General features: G+C 57.8%; 1 protein-coding gene across 1 annotated transcript in view; it reads left to right on the forward strand.

Annotated features, from left to right (window-relative positions):
- The first annotated feature begins 703 nt into the window (after nucleotides 1-703).
- The window catches only part of SDC3 (syndecan 3), a 39,767-nt gene continuing 28,325 nt past the window's right edge, over nucleotides 704-12,145 (forward strand). The window contains exon 1 of the mRNA XM_034959750.4: nucleotides 704-1,028. Within this exon, the coding sequence (XP_034815641.3) occupies nucleotides 891-1,028 (138 nt within the window). The 5' untranslated portion in view covers nucleotides 704-890. The remainder of the gene's footprint in view (nucleotides 1,029-12,145) is intronic.

Genomic DNA, 12,145 nt, shown 5'->3' on the forward strand with positions numbered 1-12,145 from the left:
TCCTGCACTGGAGGGGGTGGTCCCATTCAACCATGGGGGGTCTGAGTCTCAGAGAACTGGGGGCCTTGCTGGAGGCGCACAGCTGGTGTGGAAGCAGCTGCGCTCAGGTCTGCGTGGCTTTTCCTCTGCAGATCCACAGTGACAGGGCCCAGAAGTGACCACCCCCGTGGTCCCCTGGGGAGACCGAGGCCCAGAGAGGGCCGGGCCCTGATCTGAGGTCACACAGCCCCTGGGTGTCCTGGAGGCATGAAAGCCCGTGGTCTTGGATGACCTCTGGCCCACTGGGTGGACTGGCTGAGTGTGTGAGGGTGACGATGGGAGTCCAGGAAGAGCCACAGGGGGAGGCTGTAGATGAAAACGCCCATGCGACCCCTCCGCTCGGCGACTTCAGGGAGCCAGGCCCGGGCCCTGGTATCCCACGCGGGACCCTTCCCTTCTACCTAGCACGGCGGCCGCGGAGGTGCGTCCGGCGGGCTCCGCGCCCTCCAGCCCCGGGATCGGCGAGGCCGGCTGCTCACTCAGGTGTCCGGGTGCCCACTCGGCAGCGCGGGGCTCCCTCTGGGTGGGGGCGGGGGCTGGGACTGGGGTCAGAGGGCGCGGAGCCCGCGGGGGGCGCACTGGGCCCGCCCCGCCCCGGCCCCTCCTCCCGCTCCGCCCGCGCTGGGGGCGGCCCGGCGGCGGCGGCGGCGGCGCACGCTTCCTGCGGGCGCGGCCGCTGTGGGCGCGGAGCTGCGAGGCGGAGCCGGGCGGCCGAGCCGGGAGCCCGCGAGCCTAGAGCGCGTCGGTCCAGCCGCCGGGCCGCGCCGCCGCCAAGCAGCCGCCCCGCGCGCCGCGCCTCGGGAACAAAGGCGCCCGCCCGCCGCCCGCCGCCCGCCGCCCGCGCCGCCGCCATGAAGCCGGGGCCGCCGCACCGTGCCGGGGCCGCCCACGGGGCCGGCGCCGGGGCCGGGGCCGCGGCCGGGCCCGGGGCCCGCGGGCTGCTCCTGCCACCGCTGCTGCTGCTGCTGCTGGCGGGGCGCGCCGCGGGGGTGAGTGACACGCGCCCGGATCTCCGCCACTGCTCCCCGGGGCCGCCCCCCGCGCGGGGTGCCGGTCCCCGCCCGCGACCCCCCCTCCGGGACCCCGCTCCCTCCCCCCCGGCTGCTTCCCCCGGAGCCGCGGTCCCTGCCACCCCTCGACCCTCCCCCCAGCGCCCCTTTCCGCACCCTGCTCCCCCCGCCCCCGGAATCTCCCCCTAGCTGGCATCCGCGGGGGAGAGGCCGCCCCCGCCGCTGGTCATCTTCGGGGGGCCCATCTCTCCTTCCTTTTGGGACCCCTCCCCAGAGGGAATCCCGGGAGGGAACCCGATCGCGGGTCCTCAGCCCTGTTCCCCCACCTCCCAGTGGCTCCGGGAACTGTCTCCCCGGGGACGAAGCGGGACCCCTGCGCTGGCCTGGGAGGCGCGAGAAGGACCCGGCGGCGGGCTGGGGGTCGCCGTCCCGGCTGGGTGTGTCTTGGGGTGGGAGTGAGCCTGGCTTTTGCCTCGTGGGTGTGCCCAGACCATGGCCACTTTTTGGGAATCGGATCGGTTCCCCCTCCGAGGGGAGGGTGTGCATTTGGTTCTTCCCAGGGTCGCGGCAGCCGGCCAGGGCAGTGGGCCCGGGAGGGGGAGGTGGAGGTGGAGGGTGACTTGGTGAAGGTGACCTGAGGGGGGAGTGAGGGTAACCCTGTGTGTGGGCGTGTGTGGGCGTGTGTGGCCAACTCAGTGAGGGGTGCGGGGACCTGTGGGGCGTGTGCAGGTGAAGGATGTGTCTGCCACATGGGTGGATGCCAGCGTGCCCTCCCGTCCGTGGTCGTGGGAGGGTGACCCATTGTGCATGATGTGTGCCTGTGCCTGGCTGGGCCACTGTTGGCTATGGCCGTGTGTGGCTGCAGTGGGTGAGGGTGTGTGTGTGAAAGACCTCTGGTGGGCGTGTGCTTGGACCCATGAATGTGTGTGAGTGCACATAGCAGCGTGTGAATGCAGGTGCATGGGGGACCCTGGACATGGGACGAGGACCCCTGAGGGGAACCAAGCATGTGCAGGTGGAGGTGATGGTATGTATGAGGTGACCCTTGAGTGTCCCTTTGAGTGACCGTAGCAGCCATGCTTGGTCCCAGCTCCGTCAGGGAGGGCAGAGAAAGGAAGGACCTCATCCCCCTTTGAGGGATCCAGGCCCCAGATGAGTTCTTGTTGGACAAGTGTCCAGGTTCTGGCTCAGGCTGGCTGGGGATTTCTAGGTCCAGCCTCCCGGGTTGGTTCCAGGAGCTGTGCTGTCCTGCATCCCCCAGGCTGAAAAGGACCCAGGCCTCTCAAGCAACACTGGGTGCCCAGCCGCCCTCTGCAAGTTCCTTCCCTCTCCCAGCCTCAGTGGGCCAGTCAGTAAGACAGAAGGAGGACAGGCAGGGGCTCCAAGCTTGCTTCTTGGATGGACAGGCCCCTCCTCAGCCTTCCCCATCTAGGGGGCTGTCAGCTGGAGGGAGGGGAAGTGTTAAGGGCTGACCTGTGTGAAGTGCCTGCTGGCCAGGGTGTCTCATTCCCAGCTCTCCCCTAAGTGGGGTGAGAGGAAGAGGTCCCTGGGAGGGATAGAGACCCAGCACACCCTAGCAGCTGGGGTCGCCTTCTCAGCCAAATTTCTGAAAGACCATCCTTAAAATCAAAGGCTTGGGAATCACACAACCCTGGGTTCCAATCCTGCTACCCCCGCCGATTCGTGGCATGGTTTGGGCAGGTCCTCTTACTTCTCTGACCCTTGGTTGTCCCTCTGTGAAATGGGGCTAATGACCCCTTCCTCAGAGGGCAAAAATTCAATGGGATGACTGACGAGTGTCCTGAGAAGGAGCTCAGGAGTCATGTGGTGTGCACATGAATGAAAGGGGCTCAGGACAGAAAGTTTTAGACTTGGAGGCCAGGTGGAGCGCTGGGCAGGCCACTTTCCTTGCTGAATAAGGCTAATAATTCATACTCCACGAGGTGGTGGAAGGACTTAGTGAGAGCATTTAATAGCCTCATGCACAGTAGGGCCTCGCAACGCGGGTGACCTGAATCTGAGAGATGTGGCTCAGACCCAGTGTTGGGTGGCAGATCAAGCAGACCCCGAGAGTCTGAGCCCAGAGGCTGAAATGGTGGGTGGGGCCTGGGGGAGGGCAGGGACTGGGGCGCCTGGTGAGGTGGTGGGAAGTGGAGTGTCCTCCAGGCCTCACATCTTCCCATGGGTCAAGCTGTCAAGGAGGGGCATCATCCCTCTTGTCCTCATCTGGCTTGGGAGGAAAAGGGTTAATGGGTGGTACCTGGTTGCCGGGGTTCCGCACCAGAGGGAGAGGGCAGTGCCTGCAGCAGGAGGGACTGAGGTTAGATCAGAAGAGCCCCAGCCAGGGAAGCTCCAGGGGTGGCCTTGGTACATGAGCGGTGGCTGGCTCAGGGCAGGGAAGGGCAGGGACATGATGACCCTTGGGTCACCTGCCAGCCTTTGTGTGTGTGTGTGTGTGTGTGTGTGTGTGTGTGTGTATGTGTGTGTGTCTTCGTGTCTTTCAGGATGGGGATAGCAGGGAGAGCAGGCCTCATTCACACTGCAGATGGTGAATTGCAGTGTGTGTGTGTGTGTGTGTTTGTGTGTCTGTGTCTGTCTCCTGGCATCTCCTTTGAGGAGTCCCTCTTCTGACAGACCAAGTTACCAGGACTCTGAGGGACATCTGCCTTTAAGGCCACCTCAGCTACTGTACTTAAGTCACCACTCAAAGTTTTGGAGTGTGAAGATCCTGAACATTTTAGTTTTTGAAACATGTTCTTTTAAAAGTCCAGGGCTTGAAGGGATCTTAGGTATTAGTCTTGTTTGAATACTCCCAGTGATGGGAGACCACTACCTTGTGGCTGTGTGACCTTGTGAAAGTTACCTAACCTCTCTGTGCCTTAGTTTCCACCTCTTTAAAATGGAGACAATGCGAGAATGGAAGGGCTTAATTTGGAAAGCTTTTAGCCCAGTGGCTGGCACCTACTAAGGGCTCAACAAATATGGATTTCTTGTTCTTTTACAAAGTTGCTGTACTGTGGTTGGGAAGGTGGGAGGGGTGGGGAGTGGAAGGGTGGGAGATGTGTGTGTGTGTGTGTGTGTGTGTTTGTGAGAGAGAGAGAGTAGGGATGGGGGTGGGGATGGGGTGGGGTGGGGGAATTAGTAGGGAATTCTTTTGAAGCTCAGCCCCAGGCCTGGTGGTTTCCCTTCCTTCCTCACCCTGTTTCAAGCATCCCTGCTCTTCTCCCCTCCAGGCTCCCCTGGGTGACTGTGAGCCTTGGGTTTCCAGGATGAGATAGTCCTCACCAAAAAAATGGAAAGTTGGGGGCCCCTGGGCTGTTCTGGGCCAGGCTCTTGGGTGAACCATCTCCCCTTCCAGCATTTGGGGGACAGGCACAGGGACACCACAGCTGTATGCTGCCTGTCAGCTCCCAAGGTACCAGGGGTTCTGGGGTCAGACACCTGCTGTGTGATTTCCAGTGAGGGATTTCTTTCTGTCTCAAAGTCCTTGTCTATAAAATGCGGACAGTAATGGTGTCAGCCTCACAGGGATGTTGTGATTTGGAAATGAGCTGCTTGAGTAGACCGAGCACACCTGCCACGTAGTGAGCTCTCAGGAGATGGGACCTTTCTGGGAGGGAGCATGGATGGGGTCAGGGAAGGCTTCCTGGAGGAGGAGGATTTTGAGCTAAGCAATGAAAGTGGTCATCACATGACAGTAGCAGGCTGTAGCCTGCCCTGACCCTCAGCTTTCTTACCTGTCAACTGGGGGCAAATACTTGGCTTTTAGAATCATTACTGGGGGCCGTGACTCTACCCTCAAGGCAGGGCTGGGATTTGAACCTGAAGCCTCCTGCTCTCTGGGGAGGAGTGAGCACAATGCCTCCAGCTGTGAGTTCAGTGTGTTGGGGGTTGGTGCGAGGTGAGCTGTGCTGGAAAAAAAAGTGAAAGAAAACAACAAACAAAAAACAAAAAAAAATGGCCTTTTGAAACCCAGTGGCTCCTCCCACCTCATACAAGGGGGCATAGGGTCCCTGGGGGGTCCGGGGCAGCAGGAGTGGTGGCAGTGGTGGGGAGAGCGAGGGGGGGCTCATCCCAAGTGGGAGAGAGAGGTCATGTTTACCGAGAGCCCCGCCCACCAAGCACTTTACATGTATCGGCTTATTTCATCCTTACGATAATTTTTTGATGTAGGAATTATTAGAATCCGCTTTTTAGTATTTTATTTTATTTAGAGACAGAGGCTCACTCTGTCGCCAAGGCTGGAGTGTGGTGGCATGATCCTGGCTCACTGCAACCTCTGCCTCCTGAGTACAAGCGATTCTCTTGCTTCAGCCTCCCAAGTAGCTGGGATTACAGGCACCTGACACCACACCTGCCTAATTTTTGTATTTTTAGTAGAGATGGGGTTTCACCATGTTGCCCAGGCTGTTCTCAAACACCTGACCTCAAGTGATCTGCCCACCTTGGCCCCCGCAAAGTGCTGGGATTACAGCTGTGAGCCACAACCCCCAGCCAGAACCCCCATTTTACAGAGGAGAAAACTGAGGCACAGAGAGGCTCAGTGACTTACTCAAAGTCACACAGCCAGAAGTGGCAGAGCTAGTATGAGCCAGGGCCTGACAGGCTAATGGGACTGGGCTGCAGTCCTAAATTTACCCCCTCTTGCTGTGTGATCTTAGGCAAGCTGCTTTACCTCTCTGGGGCCTCCCTACCCCCTGGATTATGTCTGCATTAGCTACTGTTTAGTAAATGCTTGCTCTTGTGGCGGGGTGGGGCTGGGAAGGGGGTTGGTCCCATATCTTTTCTCACCTAATTCTCCCACAGCCCTGGAGGTCAGTGATGCTGTCTCACCCTCTGGGAGGGATTGGCCAGGGCTCTTCCTCGTCTGCCGCCTCCCAAGGCTCTGTAGCCCATAAAAGCAGCTACTCTGAGAGCCACTGGGGGTGTATGGGGTGGGGAGAGAGAGCTTTATAAACTGCGAAGGGCTGTCAGCAAGATTGTGTGTGCGTGCATGTGTACATTTGTGTGTGTGCCCACACATGTGTATGCGGAAGGGAGTTTATGTCGGGGTCATGTGGTCAGGGCACAGGAGAGGGGAAATGTTTGGAATCTCAGGATGAGAGGGGTCTAAAAAGCCACCATAAGCCCTGATATGTGCCAGATGCCCCCAGTGTTGGGGACTGAGTCTGCAGAGGTGACCAGGCCTGCCTTTAACCCCCTCTGGCCCTTAGAAAGTGTGTGGAGGCCAAATCCATGTTCTTCCTGCCCCATCTCTGAGCACTGGCCCCATTGCAGCCAAGATTCTCTCTGGCCTCATAGTGATTGAGGCTTAGAGATGGGGTGTGACTTGGTGGGGGTCCCCCAGCTGTCAGGAGTGATGTCAGTGCTTTCTTGATAGACTTTGAGCTTCCTGGGCAGGCTCGTGGCTGCCAAGTTTTCTCACTGAACCCCCAGGGACCACTCTGTGCTTGGCGCAGGCTCGAGTGAATGATTCAAAGGAATGAATGAATGAATGAGGGAATAAAGGAATGAAGGAAGCCGGGACTGTGAGCTATGGAGCCCAGGCAGGGGCTTGTGTCCTTTCCTGTGTAGGTGGGTTGGGGACAGTGAGGCTGGCAGAGTCCTGCTGCATGCAAGGCGTGTGCCCGTGGGCTGGGAGGCGCCAGGGGGCTGCATCGGGCGGGCCTTCAGTCTGAGGTCTGAGTGCCAAGGCACTGCCACCACCACATCTGGGCAGGACCGAGGGACTGTGGCTCTGGACTGCAGCCCAGCTGCTTGGAGCCCTTTGATTTTGTGTCTCAAGGGACAGGGTGGCCAGAGCCAGGAGCTGCCCAGGCCCTTGCTCCCATCATCCCCCCAAACCCCTGTCCCAGCAGGGAGCAGGGTCTGGGCTGGTCCTGGACTTCCTGACCCGTCTCACTGGCCCCTCCAGGCCTCTGTCCTCCATAACATCACATCCTGGGAACATCGGGCTGGCTCTTGGTAAATATTTGTTGATGGCACCCCCCACACCCTCATTCCCCTTGGCTCCCAGCCTCCCCAGATTCCAGGAGGCCTGGTGGCCTTCACTTCCGGCCCCCCTCCCGCCATGGCCAGAGGGGCAGCCACTCCCCTCCCCCACTGGCCAAGCCCAGTCTCAGCGCCAAACAGGAAGCCGTGATTACAGGGGGAGCCTGAGCGGCCATGGCTGAGGGCCCAGCAGTGGGGGTGGCGGTGGCCCCAACAAATGATCTGGCCCTTTTTTTACCTGGCTGCTGTGGGTGGAGGGCAGGGAACGCCTATGCTGGCCTTTTATACCAGGTGGAGAGGGTTCTACAACCCCTGTTGCCCCAGCTGGCTGAGGCCTGCCTTCTCCCCACCCCTGGCCTTGGTGCTATGTCTGTTTTGGGGTGTCCCAAGCCTGAGGGGGCAGCTTGAAGTCATCGAAGGAGTAGGGATCCTGGAGCCAGCTGATTCAGGGTTGAAATCCTGGCTTTGTCACATTCCTGCTGTGTGACCTTGGTGAGTTCACCTAACCTCTCTGAACCCGCAGTCTCCTCTTCTTTAAAATGGGACCTCAGGGTTGCTTGAGAATTAGTAATATAAAGTAATAAAGTAAATAAAGTACTAAAGTAATAAGGAGCGGGCTGCTCCTGCAAATCTTGTTTTTTTCCATTCACCTGCCTTGGTTTTTGTTCTTTTCCTGTCCCTCTCTGGGTCTTACTGAAGAACTACTGCTTGCGGGTGAGGAGCAGGGTTTTCTTTTGGAGAGAGTGGGAACTAAGTTTGAATAATCATGGATGGCCTGAAGGAGAACTCTGGGGGTGGGGGTACCCTTAGAAGGAGACCATGGGCCGGACTCCCAGTTGGAGCCAGCAGGACTTAAGCCAGATTAGAGGAAGCACATTCTAGGGTCCGTGGTGCTGAGTTTCTGGGGGGCTGGTTCTCCAGAGCTGTTGGGCAGCCTGCAGTCCATCCTGCATGATGACTCTTCAGGCCCTTCCAGTCCTGGAACTCCAGAGAGGCCTTGTTATTTGCAGCTTGAGCCCAGGACTTGGTGAGACTGGGTGCTTTCCATTTTCCTCCCAGCCAGGGAGCATCTCTGCTGTGTTCTGTCTGTCACATGGGCCCTGGCCCAGAGTAGGTGACTATTGATGTTTACGCAGGATCTCAGGGGTGGAGAGTCCTAGAGAGATGGCCAGCCCTACAGCCTGACATCCCACAGCTGATGGCCCAGCCACAGCCTGGGGCCTTGCCAATGGATTGGGGCTGGCTCTCCAGCCTTAGATGGTCCCACTGAGCCTCCCACCACTCTTGAGGGGCTGGTGGGATTCCCCTTATTTAGAGGAAGGCTCAGAGATGTTACGCCACCTGCCAAAGCACACACAGCCAGGAGCTGGTGGAGCCTGGTGTTCATTTGCCCCTTCTCCTACCCTGGAGCCCCATCTGATCTTGTCGTCACATCCCCCACTTAGCCAGGTTTTCTGGGGGTGCAGCTGGGACTGGGGATAACACTGACTTGGGCCTTCATCCTGCTTTTGGATGGGCCATGGGCTTCCAGGGTGCTGTCTGGTGCTGCTTCACCCCGGGGTTAGCCTTGGCCCAGGCGCCCCTAGAGATTCCTGTACCCCCTGCACTGCCAGCTAGGACCCCCCCATCCATCCTGCCCTCCCCCATCCCTGCCTGCCAGCCCAGACTTTAATGAGGGTAATTTAGAATCAATCACCAGCGGGATCTGGGAAATCTAATTGCAGCAAACTGATTGCCAATTCGATTGCGGGCACCAGGGGGCTGTGGGCGGCTCATTAGACTTGTCCCCCTCCCTGGGCTGGGGCTTGGGGGGGCTCCGTGGGGGATGCAGGGCCTGAGTAGGCAAGGCTCCTGGAGAGCTGGGGGGAGGTGGACTGTTGTTTTGGGAGCAGGGGAAGGGCATTTTTACCTGACAGAAGCCATACACTATTCCCTGTCCAGGCCCACAGTTGGGGTGTAGGTGCCTGTGTCAGTCTTTACCCTCTGTCATCCACCCCTTGCTTACTGCCCCCTCCTCAAGGCCTGGATGCCATTGTGGGGGGGGTGTCTGCAGCTGCATCTTACCTGGTTCCTGCCTTCAAGATGCTCCCTGTGTCAGGGAGACAGACACAAGCACAGATGATGACGAGGAAGATGATGAGAAAGATAACGGCCAATACTTACTGCTGCATGTCATGTGCTAGGTGTGGTTCTAAGTGCTTAACATGCTTTATCTCAGTGGGTCCTCACTATGGCGCTGTGAGGCAGGCATGGTTACCCCATTTTACAGATGGGGGCACAGAGGCCCCGAGAGGTTGAGCAATGTGCCCACAGTGGGGCAGTTAGCAGGACTCTGAGCCTGGAGCCTGGGTGCTTATGGAGATGCTCGTTCAAGGGTGTGGGGAAAAGAAAGGGCGATCAGATTGTTACTGTGTCTATGTAGAAAAGGAAGACATAAGAAACTCCATTTTGATCTCTTTTCTTTTCCCCACACAAGGGCATCAGGCAGACGTGTGGGCTCCTGCATGGGCACCTGTCTTGATTGACTGCGTTGCTCACTCAGCAGACATTTACTAAGCACCTGCTGTATATGAAGCCCTGTGCAAGGGGGCTGTCAGTGTTCAGTTGTGTCATGTGTGTCCTATGTCTTGTCTGGCCATGTCTTGCTTCAGGCAGGTTTACTGGCGGCAGGTGCATGTGCTTTTGTGAGGTCTCAAGGGGGGAATTGAAGAGAAGCAGGGAGGAAGCCCTACCCCTCCTCCCTGACAGGCTGAGCCCCAGCTCTGCCATTAGAAGTGGGTGGATTTTGGCTGGGCGAGGTAGCTCACGCCTGTAATCCCAGCACTTTGGGAGGCCAAGGCGGGTGGATCATGAGGTCAGGAGTTCAAGACCCACCTGGCCAAGATGGTGAAACTCCATCTCTACTAAAGATACAAAAATTAGCCAGGCGGTGGCAGGTGCCTGTAATCCCAGCTTCTTGGGTGGCTGAGGCAGAGAATTGCTTGAACCCGGGAGGCGGAGGTTGCAGTGAGCCGAGATCGCATCACTGCACTCTCGCCTGGGTGACAGAGCGCGACTGTCTCAAAAACAACAAGCTGGGCTTGGTGACTCATGCCTGTAATCCCAACACTTTGGGAGGCCGAGGCGAGCAGATCACAAGGTCAGGAGTTCGAGACCAGCCTGACCAACATGGTGAAACCCCATCTCTACTAAAAATACAAAAATTAGCTGGGCATGGTGGTGCACACCTGTAATCCCAGCTACTCCAGAGGCTGAGGCAGGAGAATTGCTTGATCCTGGGAGGTGGAGGTTGCAGTGAACTGAGATTGTGCCACTGCACTCCAGCCTGGGCAACAGAGCGAGACTCCATCTCAAACAACAACAACAACAAAACGAAGAAGTGGGTGGATTTGGCTAAGTGACTCTTGACTCAGCCTTAGTCTCCTCTTCTGTCAGACAGATCCAGTGATCCCTGACCCGTTAGGTGGTGGTGAGGAGTGGTGGGAGGTGCAGATGGTTAAAAGGAACCTGCTGCTGGGTGATGACTTTTAATTATTATACATTCCCCAAGGTGGTTGTGTCTCAGAGGTGAATTTGCCACTAGCCTGTCAAGTGGTAGCAGGCAGCCTGTTCCCTCTCTGGGCCTCCACTTCCACGTCTGTTAAATGGGAAGAGTGAATGGTGACCCAGGGGCCCTTGTAGTCTTCAGATTTGAGGAACTATCAGAAAGACCTGAGGCCAGAGACAGGGCCTGACCTAGAGTTGGCTTGGTGGGGAAGGGCAGGCAGGACGGCTGGCCTGGGTGGGGAGGGGAGGCCTGCTCCCTTCACGTGGCTTGTCTCTGGTTCCTCTTGGGCCAGGGTAGGAGGCATCTCTTTCCTTGCCCATCACGCTGGGCACCACCACCCTCCCTGAACCCTGGAACATGATAATCAGTTCCAAGCTAGCTGGGGGCTGGGCAGGGAGTCCAGTACCTGGGTCCTTATCCCCACTGTGCTACTGTTTACTGATGGCCCCTCTGTGTCTGGTCTCAGCCGAACACTAGGGACCCCCAGGGGGCTCAGCTTGGTCCCTGACATTAGGAAGCTCTCAAATTCTGTGGGGTAATGAGAGGTTGATTTAGACCCTGAAGACCAGGAAGGCTCCATGGAGGAGGCGTCCTTTGTACCAGGCCTTGACAGATGGCAGCACATCGATAGGGGGACTAGGATGGAGAAAGTCTGAGAAGTGGGGAAGGTCGCAGTATATCAGGCAGCTACCACATGTGGAGAGGGGAACACGCCTCCCTTGGCGGCGAGGGGTCACTGCTGTAGGGGGCCGCGCTTTCTGATGAGAGTGTTGTTTCATGCCTTTAACAGACAGTCACCAGGTACCTGGTGGGTGTCTGGCCCTGTGCCTCAGCGTTCTTGGGCTGAACAGTTGAACCTCACAGGTCCTCCACATGGAAGAGCTCACTGGCTCACAAGGTGGGCTTTGAGTCCAAACCAAGGCATTTGGGTACTGTCCTGCAGGTAGAGGGTGCTGCCCTTCTGTCGTGAGGAGATAGCATGAGATGCCAGAGCTTGGAGGTGACATATTGAGTTCTGCCCATTGAGTGCCTGCCACTCACAAAACACTCAGCCAAATGTCTCATTTATAAACAATCCTTAGCCTTATGAGGGAGATGCCATTGTAATCTTCATTTTACGAAAGAGGAAATCAAGGTACAGAGAGGTTAAATAACTTGTGCAAGGTCACAGAGCTAGTGAGTGGCCCAGCTGCGATTTGAATCCAAGCAGCCTGCCCCTGGAGTCCCATCTAGTACATAAGCACTGCTTCATGCTGCCGTGTACATTTCTAACTGTAAAGCGTGGTATCCCTACAGGATGAACGTAGGGCCAATCAGGCCTTGCTGGGTACCTGAACTTGTGTGGCTGTTGTCGGGCAGGCCCTTTCCTGGGACTTTGGGCTCCTGGCTTCCACATGGATCTGTTCTCTGCAGCATATTTTCTGTCTGTATGGGGCTATGGGCAGAGGCTAACCCAGGCTGGGGAAAGATCAGATGGCTGGAGAGGATTTCAGCTGGAAGGGCCCTTGAAAATACTCTTGTCCAAATTGTTCACTGTTCCAAAGGGGACACTGAGGCC

The sequence above is a fragment of the Pan paniscus genome, chromosome 1 (assembly GCF_029289425.2).
Source record: "Pan paniscus chromosome 1, NHGRI_mPanPan1-v2.0_pri, whole genome shotgun sequence".
Lineage (NCBI taxonomy): Eukaryota > Metazoa > Chordata > Mammalia > Primates > Hominidae > Pan > Pan paniscus.